The sequence below is a fragment of the Lytechinus variegatus genome, chromosome 1, assembly GCF_018143015.1.
Source record: "Lytechinus variegatus isolate NC3 chromosome 1, Lvar_3.0, whole genome shotgun sequence".
Taxonomy (NCBI): Eukaryota; Metazoa; Echinodermata; class Echinoidea; order Temnopleuroida; family Toxopneustidae; genus Lytechinus; species Lytechinus variegatus.
The window spans coordinates 9617577-9644776 of NC_054740.1; the positions used below are offsets into that span (position 1 = coordinate 9617577).

The following is a 27200-nucleotide window of genomic DNA, read 5'->3' on the forward strand; positions in this document are numbered from 1 at the left end:
TTGATTTGATTGCAATTAAAATTATTTGTATGCTGTTTTCACCAAAAGCAAAATATATTGACTTAACTCTGTCAAGAGTCACATGTACCACACACACACAGAGAAATTTATTAATGGGACTACAATAAATGTTAAGCCCAAACATTTTAGCTTTAAAAAAGGAAATAGTCATCTGTAAAACAATTACTTGCTTGGCTATTAAAATAATATCAAAAGGATTTAATTCCCTTCCCTATGACTTGGATTAGCCCTGAAAAATTAGAAAGGGAAAACTTTGTTTTATAATCCGGGGATGTTTCATAAAGAGTTTAAGAGATGCCACTGTAAGTCGCTCTTAAATTAAACATCAGTTCAACATACAGGCCAAAATGTTTAGATTTTGGTTCAAAGAATGCCTGTCTTAGCAATTTAGATGAAATAGCCACCATTACCCTTTTAAAACCAAGATTCATAATGTATTTCCAATTACTTTAGTATTGAAAAGGTATGATTCAAGAAGCATATGGGTCTTATTCACTGTGTGATAGAACTCCTTGAAGTTTGTCTCCCATAAAGAGGACAATTTGTGGTTTAATATCCTAGAAATCACACTAGGAATAGAAAGAGATAAGTGTATTGTTAAAATGTTCAGTTCCCAGTACAGTATGTGGTGCCATATAAAAACTGTTTAACTTGAGCTACACATACTTTATTACACTCTATGAACTGGTAAAGCAGTGAAAACAACACAATCATGTCTTAAAATATAGAAATCAAAATTTTTCAGTAAAGTTTTTATTTTATCATTAATTTGAACCCATGTTATATTCATTTTTAATTTTTTTCAAAACTATATGAAAATGAATAGAAAAATTAATGTTTGTTGCAAATTTGAGGAGCAAACAAAGATTGATTTTGATTTTATGAACACTGTGTACCTCTATTGGTAAAGCATGACTTTCGGTCACAAGTTCTTTGAAACTGCCCCTAGGGGAGCATTTCATGAAACAAATAGTGATTTTCTTTACTAACAAGTGTTATAAACTACTTGAAACACTTGAATCCGATTGGCTAAAAAGATAAGTAAGTGAAAAATGAGTACAAGGTACTGCTTGAACCCCCCACCCCCCTGTGTAATGCTGATAGAGAATACTTAATCATTGCGATTGTTCAGATTGAATGATAACAAGTTTTCCTGATGATCAAAGGAAAAGATATTTGAAGAATTGTAGAATTTATATGTTTGTATTTTATGCGATATTATGTCACTTTATAATGTCATGTACCACAGGGACTGCCCACTGAGAGCTGGAAAATCTCCAGAATCAATGAGAATTTCACCTTCTGTGATACCTACCCTGCTATTGTAAGTGGAACTTTGTTTTATTGAGTGAATCAATGGTTGATCTCCATGAGCCCTAGTTTACAGTCAATAGTAAATTTGGATTGTATTTTGTTATCTCATGTAAATGATCCTATGGCCCGAATTCACAAAGGTGGTTTTGAAAACCCACGGTTAAGCAGATTTCCTGTATAAATTACGCTTAATATAGCGTGTATCGTGCGCACGTATAAAACATGTCCAATGCTGATGCGCACATTTGTCACATTAGCAAATTGACACCTGTTACAATGATTAGATACGCTATTTTATTCATGAGTCCACTCTTCAAACGGTGGACTTATGAATAAAATAGCGTATCTAACCATGGTAACAGGCGTCAATTTGGCGCACCGTGACAAATGCGCGCATCAGCATTGGACATGTTTTATACACGCGCCTGATGCGCGCTAAATTAAGTGGAATTTATACAGGAAATCTGCATAAACCATGGACTCAACCGTGGGTTTTCAAAACCACCCTAGTGAATTCGGGCCAATATGTTTGAAAGAGAAAGGTCATTTGTCAGGTGCAACATTTAATATTGTAGGTGTGATCCAGTATGGATTTTAATTTGGTACTTGTTTAACAATGAAATATTTCCTTCTTTGATAGCTTGATATGTATAATAAACCAGGGCTTGCATATTTCATTGAGAAATTTGTGAGTCCATTGCTACATTTATAGCTGGGGTTTTTATGATCAAGTTTATACCAGTATCTATTTAGTTATAGTTGTAAATAGTTTTCTTCCCATGTAATATGTGTTTTTTAAGGAGCAGGAATATTAAGTCAATGACAATGACAACATGGCTTTTATTAGCCCATAACAACACTCAGTTTCATTTTTTAAAGTTTGCTCCACAAATTAATTTACCCTGTAATTGCCGTTGTGGAAAAGGTTACTGTGTATTAGAGGGAGTATTTTAAGTCAAGGGCCTCAAGGTGTAGTTTCTATTGGGTCTTTTTATGTTTTATGCTATTCATTATATTATATCATATTAAATGTAATGGTGAAGTTCATACAATGTTCAACCAGACTGTGGGATCCCAGATGATAGTTGATGTTTATATGTTGGGATATATTTTTGTAAAAATTTGCCCTCAGATCTAATTTGGCATAGCCTCATTGGCCCGAATTCACAAAGGTGGTTTTAAAACCCACGGTTGAGTCCATGGTTTATGCAGATTTCCTGTATAAATTACGCTTATTTTACCGCGTATATTAAAAAATGTCGAATGCTGACGCGAGCTTTTGTCACAGTGCGCCAAATTGAGGCCTGTTGCCGTGGTTATCCACGCTATTTTATTCATGAGTCCACTCTTCAAACAGTGGACTCATGAATAAAATAGCGTATCTAACCATGGTAACAGGCATCAATTTGGGCACTGTGACAAAAGCGTGAATCAGCATAGGACATTTTTTTATACATGTGCCCGATATGCGCTAAATTCAGCATGATTTATACACGAAATCTGCATAAACCATGGATTCAACCGTGGTTTTCAAAACCACCTTTGTGAATTTGGGCCACTATGTTTTTGATTTGTATAAAGCAGGGATATGTAGGTAAACCAACTTATTCACTCCCATGGTACAGTTCCCTCTCACCCTTTTTTGTTTCCCATATCTCCCTTCTTTCTCCCTCTTTCCCCTTCCTTCACCCTCCCATCTCTCTATATCTCCACTTAATGTCTCCCCCCCCCCGCACTCTGTCTCCGTCTCCCCCCCTCTGTCTTTTTCCCCCTCTCAGTCCCCTATCTCCCATTCCCCGTATCCCTCACTTCCCCATCCCTATTTGTTTCTTTGTTTCACCCCTCTCACCCTCCCCCTCTTCCCTATCCCACTCTCCATATTTTGATTGATTTCATTGTCTGTTTGTTGACAGCTTGCCATACCTGCAGCAGCAGATGATGAACTCCTCAGACAAGTGGCTGCATTCAGAAGTAGAAACAGATTACCGGTTGGTACTGTTTTATGAACTTCTAGTCCAGATAGTTCGTAATGAAAGGGGGGGTTGAAGCAAGATATCAAAATATCAATATCTTTATTAAAGGATGGATTCATTTTGTCAAAAGTAAAAAGAACTGCTTAATACCCTTTTCAGCACGTGGAAGTTTTATATGAAATGGAAATCATCTAAAACATGACAATTATGCAAAAATCATTTCATTATTGCAATTACATCATGCAACATGCAAAATCAGTATGGCATTCCAGCTTGATGTTTAGTCTTTTTCCAAGCAACAATACTACACTGTTCCATATGTGCTTATTTGTGTTGGCAATCTTTGGCTTGATCATTATTTCAGCGAAGTTTTCATGATTTTACAAAGTTTGGTTCATAAGGTAACTGTACCAGATAAATATCTACACTGAAATAGTCATTAACCTTGGTTTTACAGACTTTATCATGAAATAGGTGTTCACTGCAGCTACTTTCATTTATCTTTAATATATGATGTCCGGTAATCAATCATTGGCATTGTTGACATTTCTAAATCACTTTTGTTTCCCCCCTCCTTTCCTTTTTGTCTCTCTTCAGATCATGTCGTGGCTGCATCCACAGAGCCAGGCCACTATCACACGATGCAGCCAGCCCCTGGTTGGGGTCGGGGGTAAGAGAAGTAAGGAGGATGAGAAATATATTCAGATGATCCTAGACGCCAATGCTCAGTCCCACAAACTGCTTATTATGGATGCCAGGCCGACAGTCAATGCAGTCGCAAATAAGGTTTGACATAACACATTCTCTCCTTATTCTAACTTAAGGTGATAGATATACATGTAGAGTATGTTAATCATCATTCAAAGTTTGGAAAAAAAATGTTACTCGTACTTGAACTATAATGAAATTATAAATTGCATTTCTAGAGTACTTATTGCAAAAGTTTTTAAGCACTCCCCCAAAACAATACAACAATGCAAAACATTTAATCTAAGTCTGCAGAATAGGTGGTCAATCCATAATACCTCGGTCACATTTGCTCTACGGCGGCCGTACGGCAAGTTGAAAACAGCCATTTTAATATGTTTTGCACCAGCTACATGTAAGTGGTTTGAAAAAAAGAAGAATAAAAATCGCCATACGGCGGCCGTAGAGCAAATGTGACCGTGGTATAAGTGAAAGATTTGCTAATAGAATCTAAGCAATTTTTCGGATGCTATAATGGAAAGCATGCACTTTTTGTTTCCTCTAAGTTGAAATTATCTTTTGTTTGTTCCAAGAGAGTAGACTTTGGCAGATTTGTCTGTATTTAACCTGATTGAAAAAGGAAGATGATAGAAATAAGGTGTATTTGTAAACTATATTCTCATCAATATACTTAAGTTCCATAAGAAAAAGGTAAGTAACATTTTATAATTCACAACCTTCTTAATTTGAAAGTAACATTTGTAATAATGATGTCTGTGTAAGGCCTTCCTCTATACACGTAGTTCTACCACCAAGAAAAATTAAGAGGAAATGTAAGGAAAAGGGAACTTTGATATTTTTTAATAGCATGTCGTGTCAGTTCAAAAAGGCCTATTTTTTTGCTCGCTCATGACTTAGACAAATTCACAATAATCCATGAGCTTCTTCTAAATATATTTCATTATGACACTGATTACCCTAACTACATTTTTAATAGTACTATCCTCTATGTCATTTAATTACTTTTTCAGGCTAAGGGAGGTGGTTATGAGAATGAGGATACCTACCAGAATGCTGAAATTTGTTTCTTGGATATCCACAACATCCATGTCATGAGAGAAAGGTGAAGTTTTGTTTAGATTATCTTGGATTGGAGAGTATGAAATTATTTTAGATGGTTTTATGTATATGATATGAATGTGTATCCTATTGGCAATGAGCCTTGAGATTGACAGGGAAATCCACCCCAACAAAAATTCAATTTTGATAAAGGGAGAAAACAAGGATAATGTTGAGAAATGATGGAAATATGTGAAATGAAAAAAAGTTATGACATTTTAAACAGTTACATATATATGCACAACACAGTGATGTGCATATAATGTAGAGTCAACGATGTCTTTCATTCACTTTTTCTTTGGTTATTGGGTTCCCTTATTTGCTGTGCAAATAATTCTCTTTGTGAATTAAGTGAAACTTTAAAATGTGAAAGTGCGATTTATGCATAAATTTGCATGATTAATTCAAATTAAAATAAAATCTTTCTATTTCAGGGTAATTAACCATACAGCTCTATAGACTACCTCGCGCACTACTTTGCAAATTTTCATGGCGCGCTCGCTTAATCGGCAGCCAAAATTTCAATGGGGGTGACTCTATACCCCAAAAGCCTAGTCTGGTTTAGGATTAAAAATGGCAGTTGTAGTAAAGACTAAGAATGACTGTTATTACGTTTGACTTTGATTATCCTGAACTGTACAGTATTACCATATTTTTTTATCATTCTGTATCTGCAGCTTACGTAAGCTGAAAGATATCTGTTTTCCTAGCATCGATGAGCATCATTGGCTTGCTAACCTAGAGGCTACACACTGGTTGGAACATGTTAAGGTTAGTGACTACTACTGTCGCCACCACTACACTTCAACAACTACTACTATTACTACTGCCGCTATTGATGATACTGCTATGTCAGCGACAGCTATTGATGCTGCTGATCCTACACTTTACCTCTTCTACTACCCCCAACGCCACCACCATGACCACCACCACAACCTCCAAACCTACACACACATACATCCCCAACACACACCATATTACATCTATGAACTTTGAAATATTTGCCTGTCTGATAATCCAGTTTTGAAATGTAAGTTCATTCATATCTTCATGTCAATTGGTTCATTCTACATTCCCAGAGCTACCAAGTCTCACGCATTATGCGCGAGACTCTAGCATTTTGGACTCTTGTTCATCCCCTCAAATCTCTGTCTTACGCAACTATCACAGCCTATTCCCATATACATTGTACACAATGTCTGTGATCTCACTCAGATTCACAGAAAATCTCACACATAGCTGGTCTTTGAACTTGGCATCTGTGCATTCCACTTTTTCTAATAGTCAAACCCTTCCAGATTCTCATATGACTATCATATCCTCACCATCGTCTGTCTAAAATCAGCTGATTCCTATCAATCCTCATGTTTCATCCCGGGTATATCCTTTTCAGATGGTTTTAGCTGGCGCTGTGCGAATCGCCGAGCGTGTCGAGAGCCAGAAGACATCTGTGGTGGTCCACTGCAGTGATGGCTGGGACAGGACGGCCCAGCTGACAGCCCTTGCTATGCTACTCCTAGATCCATTCTATCGCACCATCAGAGGCTTTGAGGTGCTCATAGAGAAGGAATGGTTAGCATTTGGACATAAGATGGCACAAGTAAGCAGGGAACCCATTTCACCACCGTGTCATTAAGTTTTATTTTTACAGACTCAAATTTGTTTCTATGAGATATCCACAAAACTTTTTGTGTAACTGACCCCTGATTTTGATCATTGTGCTTATATCACTTGGACCTTTTACTGCTTGCTTCCTGAGACCAAGCCTGTATCAAATTCATGGAGTTCATCAAGTTTATATCAAAATAATCAATTGACAGGTTTTCTGATGAGACATATGCACCCTTTCATGGTCGATGAAAACAAAAGAACTAAGCAATATGAGAGGGGATGGACATTGGCTGTTCTTGAGCCTCTGTTTGTAATCTTTCCACTTCAGAAAAATGTTGTCAACTCATTTTCAGCATGTGCATGGTTAGGGTCTTTAGGGATAACCCATAATCTAGGATAAACAATACATCTGATGCAACTTCTTCATACAGGAAATTGGCACCATATTGTAGCCAATAAAAAAATCAACAAATAAGCGACCCAAGAGGGTTAAGGCAGTTGCTGCTTCAAAGCCTCTGCTTGTTAATCTTGCTGTATCAGATGTATTGCTTTAGTTTTATAGCGTAATCGCAGACACAGTAACTACATTATAGCATCCACCTAGATTATAGGCTAGGTTTGATAGGGTGACAAGATTATTCCTTGTTCGTACATGTAGGATGTAATATCTAATCAAATCCAAGTCACTCCATGGTGGAGATTTGTAGCCAAAACATACGTTATATTTATACTTGTCTGACCGTATAATGTAATATTCAACCCCTGAGGAAATTGTATCTTCTTTGTATCTCAGCGCCATGGTCATGGAGACAAGAACTATACTGATGCAGACAGGTCCCCAATCTTCCAACAATTCATTGATAGTGTATGGCAAGTTACACGACAGGTAAGATATGATATCACTTGGTCTACAAGTCTAGAACCACATCGACTAATCCAATTTGGTCAAATGAAAATTTTCATAAATTATTCTAATTCTTATTTGCCGATGTTCAAATTTCCACTTTTGTCCACTTTTTAGTTTAACTCTGTCAAACGATAACTGTGTTCACATACATTTAGTTAGACAGTAAAGACTAAGATTTGTTAGACCAAGTGGATAATAGACTAAACTGGAAATTAGACAAAATGGCAATTAGACCAAATTGTTTGAAGATGACCAGGTTGTAGACCAACTAGGAGTAGACCAAACAGATAGTTGCAAAAGCGGGGTAGACCAAGGGGCAGTTTACGTTATCGGATTTAATGGTGCAGGAGTTATAAGTTGATGCAAAGTCTATTGACTGGTATTGGTCACTATAATTGTATATACTTTCTTTGGAGCCAAAAGGAATAGGGTTACCCCCTTTCTGATAAGTAGTACAACATTTATTTTATTACTGGACATAATAATGAAATTGATCTCCTTGGTGAAGGGTTCCCCAGTGCCTTGAACTTATTGTCAATTATTTCAGGGTTGCCAAATCTCCCAAATTTTCAGGGAGACTCCTTGAAAATTGAATGATTTTTGAGTGAAAAACTGCATATTCTAAACATCTCCTTGATTCATAGAGTGATTTTTTTCATTGGATTGTGCATAATTAAAGAAGATCTCCCTTCTTCCATAGTGAGTTCACCCTGAAAGTTGAATATTAAAGTTGGTATATTTTCCTCTCTCTTGCAGTTTCCTAATGCTTTTGAATTCAATGAACACTTTTTGATCACCATACTGGATCACCTGTACAGCTGTCTCTTTGGAACGTTCCTCTTTAACTGTGAGAGGGAGAGAGTCAAAGAAGTAAGTCCTCATCCAGTGTTTTTTTTCTTAACTATCATGAGAGGACATAAAACTAAGTCCTTTTGCCACAGGGGGTAATATATGTTTTAAGGTTGAATTGAATTAGTGGACGTATGGCAATATGGGCAACACACAGGCTTTAACTTTTACTTCTCGGCGATTCACGCAATAATTTCACCATGCTATCTTTTTCGATCGTGCCGCTTGCTGATTTTTAACTTTCAAGTCTTGCACATCTATTGAGACCAATCTTGTGATGCCGGGGTACGTGGTTCCAAAATTACACAACAGACCAAAAATTGCTCAAAAACATGATTTTGTGTACAAAGTCAATGTAAATTGTGTTATCAACCAAAAATCTTAAATTTATGATCATTTTTTAGTTTTGCTGGTTTGCTGCGATATCGCATTTTTTTCTATGTACATTTGCTGAGAACACAAAGAAATTCTTTACCAAAAATTAGAACATTGGGAGCTTTACATGTATTCAGGGAGTTAGAGGAAAAAGTATGATTTTGCATGCTAATTATGCATAAATTAGCATAATCACTAAATGGCAATTAGCATTAAATAAATTAGTATACAAGTTTGTAGGTTATGTCCCTGACAACCTGCATGCCAATTTCCAGTGCGATTGTGTGATCAAAGGTCAAGATCTCAATAAAATCACCTATCATGAAACCAGATCATCATCTATGCTTTCAACTCAGTGGCCTGTATTCAGAACTCAGGTTTAAGTAAAACCCTGGTGTAAAGTTGTTGGTAACTGTGGATAGCCAATTGTGACACTCGTCTCTAACAGTAGAGGTTCAATTTGTCAGCAAATTTGGTGCTCAATTCATCCATATCTGCTTGTGAATAATGAAAAAAGAGTTATTTTCTCCATTGAAGCACAGGAAAATAACACAGGAAATATTTTGAAAATAAAATATTAAGAGAATATTAACATTTTTGACTTCCCATTATTTCAGCACAGACTATGGTGATGAACAGCCGCATTTGTATAGTGCCAATTATCTGTAAAAATACATCTGTAAAAATACATTCAAAGCCACCAGCTCCTCAATATTTCACACATTCACACGGTTGCTGGAAAAGATAGGTCCCAATAGTGTCATGATCATCAGAGGATCTTTTCTAAATACTGTTATATCCCTTTCCAGCAAGTGAAAACCAAGACGGTGTCACTGTGGTCTTATATCAACAGCAGTATGGAGGAGTTCATTAACCCAATGTATGCCAGCTATATGCATCAACATGTCCTCTTTCCTGTGGCCAGTATGAGGAGGATTGAACTGTGGACCTCCTACTACATCAGATGGAACCCACGCATGAAACCACAGGTACAATATCAGTATAAACCAGTCAACAGGAGTTAACTATCGGCTCTCATAAGATTTATAGTACTCCAAAACAATCTTGTTGGTAGGCCTTAAAGCCTATCTTTAATATTGGTATATCCAAAATATCAGTTCATTACTAAATTATATAATGTGCATGCCCTTAAAGTTTTTTTAAATGTGTTTTATCAGATAAGTAAATAGATTTTACATCAAAATAGTATATATATTTTTGTCTTTTCTTTACAAAACCTCTTCTCAAGCATTGAATGGGCTGAAAATTTCAGGATATAATCTTTGAGTGTAGCTCTCTCATATCCAATTACTAAATTCTGTACATGCCTACTACTTTTTGAAATGTTGCTTTCCCCAACCCTAAGGATTTAATTCTCTCCACATATTCATGGATACAGGAGCCAGTACACCAGAGGAACAAGGAGCTCCTGGAGCTACGAGCCCAGCTCCAGCGACAGGTGGAGGAGCTGCAGAAGGAGATAGAGGCCAGGGATCTAGGACTCCAGTCCACTCCAGGGGGAACGTCCTCACCGCCGAAGGTCACCAGTCCAGTCAATGCCTGAGACAACTCCAGGGGGTTATTTCTTACAGCAGTTCAGAAAGTTGTGCATGAATTGACGAGCATTTAGACTATTGCAAGCCTGATGTTGATCAACAAATAACACTTATTGCTACTACAATGGTCAGTCACTGAAGAGGTATGCCCGATTGGATTGTAGGCATGAGAAAACGTTCTTCTGCACCAGCAACTACATGTATGTGCATACCATCTAGGACGAAGGTCTGATAAAGCTTGCAGCCTTGCGAGTGAAGGCTTATGCTTAAGCGGGTACACTTTTGTGATTGGGAAGAAAGAAAGTTTTCCTATGTTACAGAAAGTTTTTGATTCAATTTGAATAACATGATGAGAAAAAGTGTGAATTTTGTATACGATAAAGACTCTCTAGACTTTAGACTCTCATTTTGGCACCTCGTATTCTAGTCTGTCGTAACATCGCTCTTAAGTTTACAAATAACTCCATGAAACACCACTTCTGTTTGATTTTGTCAAAGGTTTGTGGTGATTGCTCGACTTTGACGAGTATACAGTGCTATAAGGCATTGAGGGAGTTGATGCAATTATGTCCTTCGATAGCTTTTGCTTTCTATGAATACATGGTAAAGATCACTGAGCAGAAGTTGTTTTGCTGGTAAGGTTTCATGTAGTGTTTGGTCTGAGGCTTTGTTTATGAAACTTCTTTTTTCGAGAACAAATTTGACAGAATGTCGTTTATCAATTTGGAGCTTATATTAAAGCTCATACGGCCTTGAGGAGTGACGAATATAGTAACATTATTATAATTGAATAAGCAATTGTTTTGATCAAGTACATATTAGCATTGACCATTATTTATAGTTATGTACAGAAAAGAATATAGTGCTATTTGTTGTTGAAATTCTTTCCTAGTTCTAGATGATGCAGTTTTGACCTTATTTCCTCAAGTATTGTATCCAAATATCATTGATATGATTTATGAATACCTGTATATAAAACATAGAATTTGAGAGAGTAAATTGTTTTATTTAAAATCCAAAATGTTATTCAACCTTTGTTATTAGGGGAAGCAAGCAAATTGTAACTTGTACATTTTACCTTTTCTACATTTTCACTTTGCTATGTAGTAATATTTTTATGTGTGCAAACAAGTGTTCTCTTACTTGCTATCATTGCAATGAGGCTTTGAAGACCTTTTAGGTTTGTATGAAGATATTGGGGCTACTTGTATGCAATGTAAATAACTCAGTGTATCAAAATTATTTTTGAGGTTTTTCTTGATTCATTTTGAAAGAGTTGTTGCTCTATGACAGGATTACTTAATGTATTGTATGAAATGTGAGAAAAACTAGCATCATTATAGACTTTCAAAGCGAAGTTGAAGTCTTTTATAAGGTTATTAGTTTTCACCCATGAACCCAAATTCTTTTTTTCTTGTAGTGTATCTTAGAAGAATATAGCTGTCTTAAAAATATTAAAGGAACAAGCTGATGAATTCTTATCCCTACTTAGCCTAATTTTGTGTAATATAAGAAAAAGGAGAGTGGCAACTATACATCATCAGCTCACCTATTCATGATGGGAAATTTTATTTCATTTATATTTTCAGCCCGCAGGATCCATTTTAATACAAGATCTTGTTTTGTTGCCCATTTCCTAGCATGTCCCATAAAAAATTATTTTATTATCCTTATGTTCATATTAATGTCGGCTTTCATGGGCAGCATGTTGGTGCTCACCTCACCCAGTTTGGGAAGACTGTAAATACAGTGTATGTTGTAAATTCCACACTTATCCACGATGAAATGGAATTAGCATGTTAGAAGCTTGTAAGATTACTGCTGAAAGCTCTGACTTTGGGGATATTTTACTGCTTTGTCAGCTAAAATTTGTTAGCATAATTTTTCTTTTGTGGATTATTTGGATAAAATAATTACTTGAGAAAATTAAGGGCTGTATTTAACTATTTTTGGAACACTTGATGGTTTGAAGTGATATCTCTAAATTATCTACTGAGAGGAATTTTTATGCAATATGAATAGAGTCCCAAAAATTTGAATTCTAGCTGACGCAGTACTCTCCAGTTTTAATTACACCCTTAATTAGCATAACATGATTTAGGGTCGAAAACTCAGCCCCACTGGCATTACCGTTTCATGCTGGCGAAAAATGGCCAACACAAATAGGAAATAAAACCAGGATACAGTGAAAATGTTAGAGGTTAGGCATGTTGTATAGTCTCGTGTTGTACATGGCTGTATGTTTGATGATGTCATGATGTTGGTTACATGTGTCACTATATCCTGGCCTTGTGTGCTCGTCTGCCTCCAAACTAGGATTAGGTGAGCCTCTCTTATATACCGGTAAAGAGTATAGGTGGTTTGGTCCACAGTTGGGGAAATCTGATCATGTCTGCAGGCTATTGATGAGTTTTATGACCAATGAGTTGTCAGCCTATTATTGAGGTTTCATGCATATTCAGATTCTTTAGCCTACCTATTCATTCACCACAGTATTTAGCTCAGTAAGGCATTCTTTTCATGTAAAACTGTTATATTTACATCACAATAGTTTCTGAATGTGAATGAATGTGCAAATCCTCTGTAGAATTTAAATGATTGAGTCTGTGGGGGATGAGTGTACCGTTTAACTTTCTTCATTGTAGGATGATGGGTCAGATACATAAAAGGCAGAATTTACTTTGTATGCATATTGAATAATAGTGAAACTCGTATTAATTTCCGGATATGGTGTCAAACGTAAAGATCTCCCGACATAAAAATACAGAATAATTTCTGTTGATGTGTGCGAGTCTTTACTTCGCCAAATCTTGTTCTGCTGGGTTTAGATGAGCATCATATAATTTCAATTTTCTTGCATTTATCTGCAGTTTTCGAAGCCCTGCCCCATTAAAATATTACCCAGCTTGAGAAATTCAAAGTTCAATTAAAAACCCACCTCTTTCAGAATGTTTAATTTAGTCACATGTAGGTCCAATCCATGTTTGATATTCTTTGATCTTATTCTAACCACATTTCTCGTGTTCCTCACGCATAGAGACTTGTTGGTGTTATGCGTATCTCAGAATTGTACTATTATTATTAAAATTCAGTAAAAGCAATGCAACTAGTCTACACACAAAAGCAGTAACTAAATGACAGTTTGAATGGTTGCTATGCCCCTAGTGTTGTTTGAAGACTTGTGATTGCTAATGGCATGTTGCATAGCATTGTGTATTGTTATGCTTATTTCTGCCTCCTATGACATCACAAGAGTAAAAAGGGATAAAGTGGATTCTAATGGGGCGGGGCAAGTATACTGCAGATGAATGCAAGAAAAATTAAATAATCTATATTGAAATTATATGATGCACATTTAAACTCAAAAGACTCGTACACATAAACTGAAGATTACATGGATCAAGTGCACGTTATTGAGCTCCAAATGCAAATCTTTTATGCATATGATTCTAGCGAATAATTGCTCAATTTCATTGTATCAAGCAAGTGGAATTGATATTTTTTTCGCCTCTCAATTTTACTTGGTCTTTATTAATATTGTTCCTTCCACTTCCACAAAAAAAGGAATTCAACATGTAACGGGTTATGTTGACGAGCAAGCATGTTAATATGAGCTAAAAAAAATTTACCTAGATTCAACACTTGCCTCCCCCCCCCCACAAAAAAAACAGGACCGACGTCAATGGCTTGATTTCATTGGTTTTTTTTCTTCAAATTTGCACTCAAATGGATGAAAACCTACAACTCTTCAAGTGGTTTGTTTGTTTTTTCCTGCATAGCGATACTATAGGCGCCGCTTTTCCGTTGGCTTCGCCAACAATGAAGTCTTTATCTCATGACATTTCAAAAACTTGGGTAGATGGTCCTAAAGGCATCAGGTATTACTGAACACCCTGCCTGAGTTTCATGTCAATCGAAATAGGGTAACTTGGACATCATATCTTTGAAAGTTTATGATTATAGTTTTTGTAACGTAGACATAGCGGTCTTGTTGCTAAATTGAATTACATTACAATCACTCTGTGGATGATGGACTCATTTTAAGATTTTATTGAAACTTATGACATTGTACAAAAAGCATTATGATTGGTTTAAAATCTTGGTGTTGCAAACATATTTTTGATGTGTTTATTTTCCTATAGTTGAATTTTGTGTAAGAAAAAACAACTTTCAATTAGCAGATTTGAAAACAAATGTCAAATTTCCCTTGGTTTGACCATGAAATACTGTGTACAACAGAAATTTGCAATTATACCATAGGGGTTCCCATCCCCAGTAATGCAGTCATTGATTGTCATGTTAAAAGTCTGCTCTCGACCCTCTTTTGTTCTGTGCAATATTGTTAAAGATCAATAACTAGAATTAACCTCTCAAGAAAGTTGTTGTACTGTCATTTGTAGAATAGAAATTATTAATCATAATAAATGCAATTATAAAAAAACCTCAAATAGGGTTTTTAGTGTCCATGTTGTATGCGAACATATACAAATTAAGGAATGCAAACTTTTCTGTACAATATTTCAGATTATCAGGCTTGAACAGGCCAGTTCCTAGTTTCTTTCTGTGCATGATTGGAAGAAGGTATTTTTTTACACACATGGCATGTTGAATTTATTCAACAACATGTCTGATTATATATTCATGCCTCCACTGGCCAAGAAAGCTTCAAACACTGTTCATTTGTACACATATCTTGCTTTGCCTACTTGACCAAAATTGCCCAAGAAACTATGAACCGGTCTATTGAGATGTTCTTACAGCAACCACTAATTAAATCCTATGCATGCATCCCTTTGTAAATAAGGATTGTACAGTAGTAAGGTATTTGTCATACATGATCTATATGGCAGTGGAGATATTGGGGGTTGCTGACTTTTCATACATGTAGTTAAAAATCACTTAATCTACAAGGACAATGATATATTGCCTTCATCTTAAAAAAAAGTAGAAAGACCAAGAATGATCCGAGGGATGATTATTTAAATCGTGCCATGATCATCTGTTTGACATCAATGTCAGCGTACGTCATGAGGGTGAGGTGTCCAATACCCAGGACAGACAGGCCGAGAAGAGCCTTGATGGCATTCACACAGATACCAAAGCCATACAGTCTGTTGGGAGAAAATCAGAAGTTGTAAACGTGAACAAAACTACTATCAATTTACATACTTCAAACAAAAGTCCCCAATTCCAGTCAAGAACCTTTTGAGTTAACCTTACAAAGACTGGGCTATTTCAACGTCAATTAACGATCGTGATGAAAATTGGCATGCATGTTACCCATGGCATAAAATGTAAGATCAATTTTTGCTAATTAAATAAAGTTTGCTCTAATTAAGTAAATAATGCCCCTAAAATGCTAATTTTTGGTTCACATTCTCTTTATAGGAATCTGATCAAATGTACTTTGAAATGTGTAATTTATTGTTATCTATTTTTCTGGGGAAAACTCATGTCACAGCTGGTTTTGATTTCCAAAGCGTGGAAAAAAATGAATGCTTCCGTCTGTGAAATTTCTTCATTGGGCAAAGGAAGTTCAGTATTTATTTTTGTCAAATCAGTTTTGATATCAAATCAATTGTCATTTAGCCTTCTTGTTGCATTGAAACATGGTGCAATAAACAAAGTTTCATGTAAGACAAATTGAATAGTAACTTTGAAGGACCCAGTCACTAATAAAAATTATTTACTTGGTATGAACCATGACTGAGCAAATTTTCCTTATATCAATGAATTTATTATCATTTATTGTTTGTGTCAGAGTGGAATTCCCATTATAGGGCTTTTCACAATTTATTGTGGCAGTTGCAATCATGTGCAAGATGCATAATAATCAGATGGTCAAAACAGGTCTCAGGACTGACTGAAATAAACATACCTTCCTTTAACCTCCTTGATGTACCCATTGAAGTATTCCCTACGTCCATATATGTACACCAATCCAAAGAGTGCAGCTGGGACTGAAAAAAAGGAAAAAATTACTCCCTGGATCCTATTCTACTAGTGCACTAGTTCGAGTAACGTAGGACTAGCCTAAAAGCTGTCCTATTTAATTCAGATGAAGGGACACTGGGTCCAATTCATATCAAACTGTTCAAACTATTCCTTTTTGCATAATTTTATTTATAAGAGATTAAAACATATTACACACGTCTAGTAGAGAAAGTCGAAATTACTCTTTGTACCCTCCCCCCATTCCTTTTTGTTTACGATGCTCTCAGGGGCCCCGATAAAATAAAATAGTGTTATACAATTGGCTACCAATGCTCACATGCAGACAGCTGGGATTGCACATTTATTCTAGCCACACAGCCGAAATAGGTTAAAGTAGTCATCTAAAGCTTAGGGCACACTATCATGCAATTCATCAATTAAGTAAGGATTAAATTTTAAGTTCCAAGACAGCATTCATACATCATTGAAATAACTTGTGCAGAAGCCAAGGTATACAATTTTGACCAAAATATGTTGGGGTCGATGACCTTTTTGCCCCAAATCGTTTTTTGGGCAGCACCCCCTCAATGTTTGACTGATTTTTCCCGAAAGAGGTGTCCAAATGCTCAGGAGCACAGGCTGCATCTTTAGAGCTGGTCCTCTCTGTGATCTGAAACATCAAGATTCTATGGCCCACTACATATCAAATCCAATTTGCCATTGAAACTGGTAATACAAGTACAACGTGTACAGTATGCATCAGTGAAATATCTTGGGACCACCAATATGTGTTTCGGTGGTCTCAGCCCTCGCAGGAACGTAAAAATCTCCAGTGACCCACTACGTCTTACATATTAATTCATACAGAAACTTGCTGAAGATAGGACTTTCAACGTAATCACTTCCAAATATTCGAATAGGTTACCTCCAGCTATCGGTTTCTTCATTTCAAAAGTCCAGGACCAAGTTGCATGAAATATACCATTATGTTAACTTTGCTATAACGTGCATGGAATCCTTGATTGTGATTGGCTGTTGATAAGCGTTACCATTGGATGGCAAAGTTACCATACTAGTAACTTTCATGCAATAAAACCACTTCCAAATCGTTGGCCTTATGCCAAAAGGGCCTTAACCCGATTTTAGGGGTTCTGAATATTTTATAATAAATTTAACACATTTCATGTAAAACTTAATAACTTAACACGTTTATCGAAATTGGCTTCAAAAGCAAAAAAAACGACCACAAACTTTTGATTATTAGAGAGGCCAAAACCTTTAAACGCCATTATCTCGGAATGGCCAAAAGCAGTTAAGGCCCTTTTGGCATAAGGCCGACAAAATATTGGGATAGGTTAAGTTTTAAACTCAAACTCTCCCAGCGATCACTATCTTTTTCTTCATTCCAAAAAGTCACTTTTCCAATCCAGATTTTTAGGACTGAAGGTTCAATTCATTTTCCACATATTAAATAAAAACATACAATATCAGTACAATTGAATACATACAATAGATAAGAACAATACAAGTACATGTATAAATAGTTACAAAATATTACATAATAAAGACATAAATATCAAAATGTGGAGGGGATCGACAAAGGCCATATTGATCTATCAAGGTCAATCCCCAATGAAAAAAAAAATGGAATACATAAATTACATATGAAAAAAAAGATACTTACCTCAAAACCCCAGACAAAGCAAAATAAAGTAAAGGATGAATAAAGGGGAGGGAGAGGCAATATAAAACTACCTTAAAGGGGAATGAAACCTTTGGAACAAATAGGCTTGTGTAGAAACAGAAAAATCAAAGAATAAGAATAAAGAAAGTTTGAGAAAAATCGGACAAATAATGAGAAAGTTATGAGCATTTAAATATTGCAATCACTAATGCTATGGGAATCCTCCCATTGGCAATGCGACAAGGATGTCTGATGTCACTGATGAACAACTTTCCCTTTGGTGGACTATAAAATACCCTCAAAATGTCTCTTTTTGCTTTTTCTTATGATGATACAAACTCTTTATCCATGATGTATTCTTAAAAAATATGTATTACATGCCCTCATGTAGAAAGAACACATGATCTATGGATAGATGTGATGAAAGAGGCAATTCAAGTGAAATATATACTAAAGTAATGGGGAGAGTTGTTCACAAGTGACATCACACATCTTTGTCGCATTGCCAATTTGCTATCTCCATAGCATTAGTGATCGCAATACTAAAAAATGCTCATAACTTTCTCATTATTTGTCCGATTTTTCTCAAACTTTTGTTGATCTGTTTCTTTGATTTTTCTGTTTTCACACAAGCTATCTTCTTTCAATGGTTTCATTCTCCTTTAAGGAGTAAGGAGGGAAAGTTTTATTTTCGTTTCAACTTTATTCGTAAGATTTTCCCTTTCTTGTTGTAAGCACTTCGGGCCAATCTGGAAAAAGTAGTACATAAATGACAATAATAATTCTGTAGGGTCCTTCAGAAAATGTGACACCCCAAAGTTTAATGAATTATACTTTTTATTTTCAACTCTCAAAAAAGTTCTGCAGCATGAGTTAAAGGGGTAATTTATTTCTATTACTGAATTTTGAAAAGTGAAATTGGTATCATGGAAACTTAATTATTCCTTTTTGCAAGTGAGATGTCATCTGTTCTGAAAACAAATTTTGACATTTTAGTAACATAAATAACCTATGATACTGGAGCAATAATAAATGTATACCCCCTTAAAACTTTGGGCTGCAGAACTGTTTTTGAGGGTTTTATATATTTCCTAATCTTACCTTGGTGACAAAAGAGGGCAGCAGACCAGAGAAGTGGGTAAAAGATGGGTGCAAACTCTATTGTATTTTGTCTGTAAATAAAATGAAACAGAAATAAATTAGTAAAAGTCAGGATTTGTCAAAAAATGGATACCAAATTATGCTCATGATTCCAGATGAATATGTGATCACTTTTGGAAAAGACTGGGAGGGGACATATTCTGGTTGATACCTCTTGGACCTGTTAAAAAAAACGCCCCAAAAACTGAAAAGTCAATATTGGGGGCAACATGATATTAATAATATTTTACCAAACATATGCAGTGCATTTATCATAAACACAGTACATGTACTATGTACTCGTTAATCATAAAGTACTGTAAAGGAACATTTTCAGATTTTTTTTATAAATGTGTAAATACATTTTTTATCAAATATGTCACTTATTCATTGAAATATTTATATCTGAATAAATAGAGTAAAATTCACAGGGCAAAATGGTGAAAATTTCATCAAAATCGAATAACAACGAAGTTATTTAAAGTTTATCAATATTTTGTGAAAAGTTACATGTTTATGCACATCGTTATGAATATTCATTAGTGGGCTGATGATGTCACATCCCTACTTTCCTTTTTCTTCTCTATCTCTTTTATTTTTTGCTGTGTCCCCCTCCCCCTCTTTTGAAGTGAGAATTATCCTTTTCAAGCTATTATTTTGGGTGAGCCAATTACAGCCTATTTGAGAGTGACAACGATCACTTTTCTGGTCAGAATTGACGAAAATCTCTCGTTTGAGGGCTGTATACCCCATTTTTCCTTATCAACAAATATCTTCTCCCAGTAATACAAATCCTATTGCCCTCAAGAGATTAAATTTAAGTATAGAAACACCTGTTTCTTGACCTCGGTCCGCGAAGATAATTCACCCCAGCATCTACGGTCACAGCAGGGGGCCACACACGATGGATTGCAATGTGTGTAGTTCCGGCGAGCGCATGGCCATGGATGTATACAAGCGTTGATAGAAAGTTTTTTCTTTCTTCTTTCTTTCTTTCCTTCCTTCTTTCTTTCTTTCTCTCTCTCCCTTCCTTCCTTTCTTTTTTTCTTTCTTTCTTTCTCTCTCTCTTATTTCCTTTCTTTCTTTCTTTCTTCCTTCCTTTCTTTCCTTCTAGCTCTCTGTCTGGCTGTCTAATTCTTTTCTTTCTAGACTTATTTTCTTCCTTCCTTTCTTTCCTTCTTTCTCTCTGTCTGGCTGTCTAATTCTTTTCTTTCTAGACTTATTTTCTTCATCCACCCCCTTTTGATCTACACCTCTAAAGAACGTGCATTTGCCAATCATATCTGTAGTAAGGCCTATGAATGTCCTTTTCTCAAAGCTGAGGTGTAGGCCTATACATAGAACATTAAAATACAAAGACCAGCATTATGAATCACAATGTTTGGATAGCATTTCAATGTTCTATTCATATCTATTCAGAACGTTTTCTAATTCACATGCGTTATTAGCAGGTGATCTTCTTTATCTCCCATTATTGTTCTTATTTTGTAGGCCTATAGCCTGTGTATACGGCAAACCTCCCTCTGAAATACCTTTCTTGGTTTCATGTTTTCTCTCAGATTTGTTTCCACCAAGGCGTGCCGGAACACTTTCAGTTTTGTTTTTTTTTTGGGGGGGGCAAAATCCCGAAGGGGGCACAATATTTTTGAAAGCGTGAGATACGGAAGCGATCGAGCGGGAGAGGGTGTGGTTGAGGGTGTAAAAATTGAGTGTAAAAGTTGCGTTTCTAAGAGCATTCAAAAATAAATTTCTTGAGAATTAAACAGTCTTGGGGTTCTTTTTGATCCTGTTTCCTCCCTTCTGACCCAGACTGGTGTTTCTTCATGATCAGGGTCGCAGTTCCAGCAAATTACGAGCCTTATTGCAAACTCTATTGTTTTAAACCAATGTAATATAGGCCTTTTAAAGACTTTAAGATGACAAACATGACCGTATGCATCCGGGGGCCACCGATCGAGAGGGCAAAATTCACCCAAAGTGTGCACGAAATCTTTCAATTTTATTCTAGAAAATGCAAAGCTCCCCCATCACCATGGGCGGAAATCCCAGGGGGACAGGGGGGACGCGTCCCCCTACCATTTTGGAAAGGGGTACATAATATCAAATGTCCCCCTACTATTTGTGCTCTTTTATTATGGAAAAAATACATAATTTCAAATCGAAATTATATCCTCGAATTTCGAAATATATATAAACAGATAGTTTTTGTTAAGAACTTGGTTAGGAAAAGAAAAGGCATACCGGCCCAACTATTCTCCAACTCTCATCTAGCCCTATATACCAGCCAAAGAGTGATGACATTGATGACATCGATGGCCATTGTCAATTTCATAACTAATAAAAATGATGAAAAAAGAAAATCGCCTCTGAATTTAGTGCATAGACGGTTAGACGAGAATGTTCCATACCCAGTAAAATCATACCTTTGTTAATCCAATTCACTTTCCCTTTATTCCAAATTTACTTGGAATATACTGAGAATATTTTCATTGTTTGCGTACTCAGTATAAAGAATAGTTTTCATGAGTTATGATTAATCCTTCACAATGAACTTTAACTATGCTTTATCCCCCAAATTTGTTTTTAAACACTCTATTAACGAGACTTATACTCCATTTTTACACAAAATTCCTGCCGTGGGAGGGGTCATCATAGGTAGATCAAGGGGCGAAGCGGCGGAAGGTGAGGCGAAAAATAAGAAGAAAGATAGGACCGGGAAGAAAGTTGAATGATGGAATTAGGGAGGTGAATAATTGGGAAAAAAGAAAACTTTCAGGACATGTTATAAAAATAATAAAATCGCTTGCGCTTTGCATAAATACACAGCCATCTTTTTATTTCAAAACGTGCTTGATTTTTTTTCACTTTTTTGGATCGAAATATATAAAATCAAATCATTTATCTAAGAAGATATCCATCTTTTTCATAATTTGTAGGTTTAGATATTAAAGAAAATTAGCTTGCCATTCGGTTTTAGTCTGAAATGTATTCATTAAAAGGTTAAACGTTATCACACTGTAATAAGATGGAAAAGGGGCTTTTCAAAGGTATGTTTCACAGAGGAACTGTTCGTCAAAAGACGCCAGGCTTACTATGATAATGTAATTGCCCCGTCAGGGGCAAAATTGTTCATTTTTGACAATAGAAATGACAATTTTTGGCATAAAAGTGCCTTCATCGTATACTTTTGTCCTTTAATTATTTAATAATTTATCATTTTTCTACTTTCAGGGGGGCACATGGGGGGGGCAAAATCTCGTTTTGCCCCCCCAAAAATTTATTGGGGGGGCAAGTGCCCCCCTGCCCCCCCCCTCGCTTCCGGCGCCCTTGTTAAAGATATATAGAGGGAAATAGAGATGGGGTGGAAATTCCACCCCATCTCTATTTCTCTCTCTCTCTTTCTCCCGACAAAAAGGACAGGGCGCTAATTTTAATCACCTCATATTAGCAAAATGACAAATTCTGAACATTTTGACTTACAAAAAAATTAGCACAACATACCTAAGTCAGACATTTAATGGTGGAAACTAAAACGACCCAAAACAAACGGTGGAATGGATGCAGCGCACATGGGCAGTTTACCGGAGAACCACGTATGGTGCAATAATACGTCTGCGATTAAAAAAATAGTTACAGGCATAGTTTGTATTTAAATTATGAATAAGACTTTGGGGTAAAAAAAATAATGATTTCATATTTTTGTGCATATCAGCAGCATGATTATTATACTTTGTATGTTGGTATGCCATTACTACTATTTTTCGAACGTTAAGACTGTATCATTGCGCGAGTGAACCCATTTTCTTGCTGGACGGACAGAAACTATGCATGCATCGCGGTCCTTGCATGCTAAGCATACCGTAATTTTTATTCGCTTACTTTCCTTATTTCAAGGTCGATTTTCTTCGTTCGAAATTGAAAATGGACTAGCATTGGATGTCTGAATGTAATATGCCTTTGAAAACGTGTTTAATATCGAATACAATAATTTCATTCCGAAGATCCTTCTACAGGCAGACAAGTCTTACGTAATAGCACAGCGTTGTTTATCATTTCGTCCTTGGCTCAACGCTCAGTTAGCTGGCCCGTGGTGGTGAAATCGAGACAAGGGGATTACCTGGCCACGATGGGTTTATCGGGGTTGGAAAAGTTTCCAAACGCGAATCGGGGTATAAAACCGCAGTTTGCAGTCCGAAGTGAGGTCGAGAATCAAACGGGACATTTTCGTAATGCAGAATTGACTTTAAAAAAGACAAATTTTCTGTGCCCCATCTTTAATTATAATCATTTGATAAGGTATTTATTAAAAAAAAACCACATGGCAGCTCAAAGCTGATGAATTGAGCTGATGAACAAAGATTAATAATAGTGGAAGGAGAAAGAAAGATATCAAGCAAAATTAGAAGGCTTAGAGGGAAGAATAGTCAGATGTTGTTTGAAGGTTTGCATGGTGGCATGTACAATTGCTGATGTGGTTTACGGTACACCATGTGGAGTGTTATAGAAGCAGTGGATAGAAGAAGAGAGGAAGTGGATAGGCGAGAAAGTGGAGATTTTGAGAATAGAGTATTCTTTCTTGAGAATAGTCCTGAAAAGGACTGTAAACCAGAAGGAATGTTGAGTGAGAACAGCTTGAGTAGTAGAGCTGATGAGGAGATGCTGGCTTGCGTCGGCGAGTAGAGATGATGAGTAGTAGAGAGACTCGACGTTTCGGACAGGTTGACTGTCCGTCTTCAGGAGTGAGTGTTCGCTCGGCGTGCGGCGGTACTTATGGCGTGCGTGCGGACGTGGGGGAAAGCTCTAGGCCGGCGGTCTCTTCTTCTATCCACTGCTTCTATAACACTCCACATGGTGTACCGTAAACCACATCAGCAATTGTACATGCCACCATGCAAACCTTCAAACAACATCTGACTCAGCTCTACGGGGAGCCTACTCAACGCACCGCCAGGCAACTTCAGCGCGACTTAGTCAAATCAGCCAAGCTTACCAACCACCTCACCTTCCTCAAACGCTGCCGCGACTCCGACATCATACCGCCAGGACTCCAACTCAAATCTTCCGTCGACACCCCGAAAGCCAAACGCATCCTGCACCAAGCCAGCTTAGACCTCACTCGCGAACGCATCGCACGCACCCGACACCAACTCCACGATCTAAACTCAAGCATCTCTTCTACTCAAACTCAACTTAGCCGACGACTCAAACCAGACGATCTAGATAAAGTTCAGGCATTCAACGACTACACATCTCGCAAAACCTTCCAGTCCACCAAGCTCAAGCAAATCAACAAGTTCGACCGACTCTACTCCCGCAAGCCTACGCAAGCCAACCAACAACCTTCGACCGAAGCAACCAAGGATACCGTAATCAACCTTAGCCGACACCAACTTACCCAAGCCGAACACAAAGTACTCTCTCTCGGACTCAACTTCGCCGTAGCTCCTAAGAAGATCCCTTTCTCCGACATCGTACAGCAAGTCGAACCCAAGCTCCGCTTTCTCTCCAAAGAGGCCGCCAACGCAATCAGACTCAAGGTAACCAATGCCCTCTCCGACGCCAAGCCACCTAAACAGAACCTATCCAAAGACGAACGCTCTGCTATCCAGGACCTCCGACGTAACCAAGCCATTCACATCCTTCAGGCTGACAAGGGCAACGCCACCGTTATCATGGACCAAGACGCATACGATGACAAGATCGAAGAGATTCTCCAAGACAAGGACACCTACTCCAAACTCAACAGAGACCCAACTCAGGCCAACGAAAGGAAAATCAACCAACAACTGCTGACCCTACACCGATCCGATGCACTACCCAAGGCACTCTACTTCCAACTCAGATCGTCTTCAGCCAAGTCACCTATCTTATTCGGACAACCCAAGATACACAAGCCTAACACTCCTCTCCGCCCTATCATCTCCACTCGTGGGTCACCCTGCTACAACACAGCACGCCATCTGGCCAACATCCTCCAACCACTTGTAGGCCAGACCCAGCACCATGTCACCAACTCCAAGCACTTCATAGACGTCATCTCCAAAACCAAGATCCGGCCCTCCGACACACTCGTCAGCTTTGATGTCGTCTCCCTCTTCACCAGCGTACCTGTAGACCAAGCATGTGACATCATCAAGCAACGCCTGATCACCGACTCAGACCTAGCATCCAGAACCAATCTCACACCAGACCAGATCCACGACCTCCTCCTCACCTGTCTCAACTCCAACTCCTTCAAATGGCGCAACAACTACTACAAACAACTACAAGGAGCAGCCATGGGGTCACCTCTCTCACCAATCATCGCTAACATCTTCATGGAACACTTTGAGCACCAAGCACTCAAGACTGCGGACAAACCTCCTTCACTCTGGCTCCGCTACGTCGACGACACCTTTGTCATCTGGCCGCACAGCACACCCGACCTTCACCAGTTTCTCAACCACCTCAACAACCAGCACCCCAGCATCAAGTTCACCATGGAGACCCAACGCGACAACTCAATTCCATTTCTAGACGTTCTCATCACTAAGACACCGTCTGGATTCCCATCTCACCAGGTGTACCGGAAACCTACCCACACAGACCGCTACCTCAACTTCCGCTCACACCACCACCCGTCCATCCACCAATCAGTCGCCAACACACTCATCAGACGAGCCCACCAACTCAGCGACAAGGCACACTTACATCAAGAACTCAAGCACGTGACCAATGCACTCACCACCATCAACCACTACCCCAGAAGAAGGATCAAGACTCAACCACCCAACCATCAACCCAGCACCGAAAACCCATCCGAAACCAAGCCCGTCGCCACCATAGTACTACCCTACATCGGCAAGACTTCACACCGACTACAACGCATCCTTCACTCTGCCAACATCCTCGTCAGACACCAATCCTCTCGAAAACTACACTCCATCCTTCACTCTCATAAGGACAAGCACCCATCCAACAAACAACCAGGCGTCTACAAGATCCCCTGCGACTGCGGTAAAGTCTACATTGGGGAAACCGGCCGAGACTTCGACACCAGACTCAAGGAACACAAGACCCACCACCGACGCAGCGACTGGGACCGATCCGCCATCGTCAAGCACGCACAACAAGAGAATCACCGCATAGAATGGGAAAGGAGCCACCTAATCACCAACATCCGGCACTGGAATACCAGAAGGGTCAGGGAAGCCATTGAGATACATCAACACAACACTGTGCCTCAAGACCCTGGCCTCCACATCAACAGCATCTGGCACCCAATCCTACGTCACCATCAAACTTCTAACCAATCCACAAACAACCAGCCGTCCACCGTCACTCCACCGAGCCCTCCTACCCAACACAGCAGTCTGATTGCATCACCAACTCAACCAGGGACTCCGCCGACACACACACCACCGCCACCGACACCTCGCTACAACCTCCGCCGACGACCCAACACCTCATCCGTACACCAGGCCACCCACTCACTCCCGCCGAAGCTCACCCGACGAGTCCGCCGACCAACACGCACAGAACGCCACCATTGATGTACACACCGCCGACCCACACACAGAGCGCCACCTACGACGTCAACCCGCCGTGACCGCCGGCCTAGAGCTTTCCCCCACGTCCGCACGCACGCCATAAGTACCGCCGCACGCCGAGCGAACACTCACTCCTGAAGACGGACAGTCAACCTGTCCGAAACGTCGAGTCTCTCTACTACTCATCATCTCTACTCGCCGACGCAAGCCAGCATCTCCTCATCAGCTCTACTACTCAAGCTGTTCTCACTCAACATTCCTTCTGGTTTACAGTCCTTTTCAGGAATCCTCTGTTTTAGGGGTCCAAATTATTTTAGGTTGCTAACTTCAGGCAAAAGTCACAAATGCACTTACAATGAGAATAAGTCGTCCGCAAGCTACAAGGCCGTGAACGTACGAGCGCGCTCGATTGCCTATCGGCCTGGCTGGTCAATTGACTGCTCTCCCGGGGATTCAAGGCGAAAGGTGGGGGGGGGGGGGGGTCCAATAGATACATATATA

General features: G+C 38.3%; 3 protein-coding genes across 4 annotated transcripts in view; 2 read left to right on the forward strand and 1 right to left on the reverse strand.

The window, feature by feature from the left end:
* The window catches only part of LOC121423792 (myotubularin-related protein 2-like), a 36385-nt gene extending 22319 nt beyond the window's left edge, over window positions 1-14066 (forward strand). Inside the window, exons 7-16 of the mRNA XM_041619319.1 lie at window positions 1271-1345; window positions 3249-3323; window positions 3906-4094; window positions 5027-5118; window positions 5792-5885; window positions 6508-6714; window positions 7519-7611; window positions 8389-8502; window positions 9666-9845; window positions 10256-14066. Coding sequence (XP_041475253.1) covers window positions 1271-1345; window positions 3249-3323; window positions 3906-4094; window positions 5027-5118; window positions 5792-5885; window positions 6508-6714; window positions 7519-7611; window positions 8389-8502; window positions 9666-9845; window positions 10256-10420 — 1284 coding nt within the window. The 3' untranslated portion in view covers window positions 10421-14066. The remainder of the gene's footprint in view (window positions 1-1270; window positions 1346-3248; window positions 3324-3905; window positions 4095-5026; window positions 5119-5791; window positions 5886-6507; window positions 6715-7518; window positions 7612-8388; window positions 8503-9665; window positions 9846-10255) is intronic.
* A 536-nt stretch (window positions 14067-14602) lies between these two features.
* Window positions 14603-27200, reverse strand: part of LOC121423879 (microsomal glutathione S-transferase 2-like) — a 37089-nt gene continuing 24491 nt past the window's right edge. For both annotated transcript variants that reach the window (XM_041619518.1, XM_041619439.1), the window contains exons 4-6: window positions 19132-19202; window positions 16291-16372; window positions 14603-15523 (exon numbers count right to left, since the gene is read on the reverse strand). In XM_041619518.1, the coding sequence (XP_041475452.1) occupies window positions 15388-15523; window positions 16291-16372; window positions 19132-19202 (289 nt within the window). In that variant the 3' untranslated portion in view covers window positions 14603-15387. The remainder of the gene's footprint in view (window positions 15524-16290; window positions 16373-19131; window positions 19203-27200) is intronic.
* On the forward strand, window positions 24011-26897 carry LOC121423721. The gene has a single exon (XM_041619201.1). The coding sequence runs from the start codon at window positions 24060-24062 to the stop codon at window positions 26700-26702; it is 2643 nt and encodes an 880-aa protein (XP_041475135.1). The 5' UTR covers window positions 24011-24059; the 3' UTR covers window positions 26703-26897.

What these genes read in the sequence shown, in the direction of transcription:
- LOC121423721 (XM_041619201.1), top strand. Translation starts at nt 24,060, where the DNA reads ATGCAAACCTTCAAACAACATCTGACTCAGCTCTACGGGGAGCCTACT.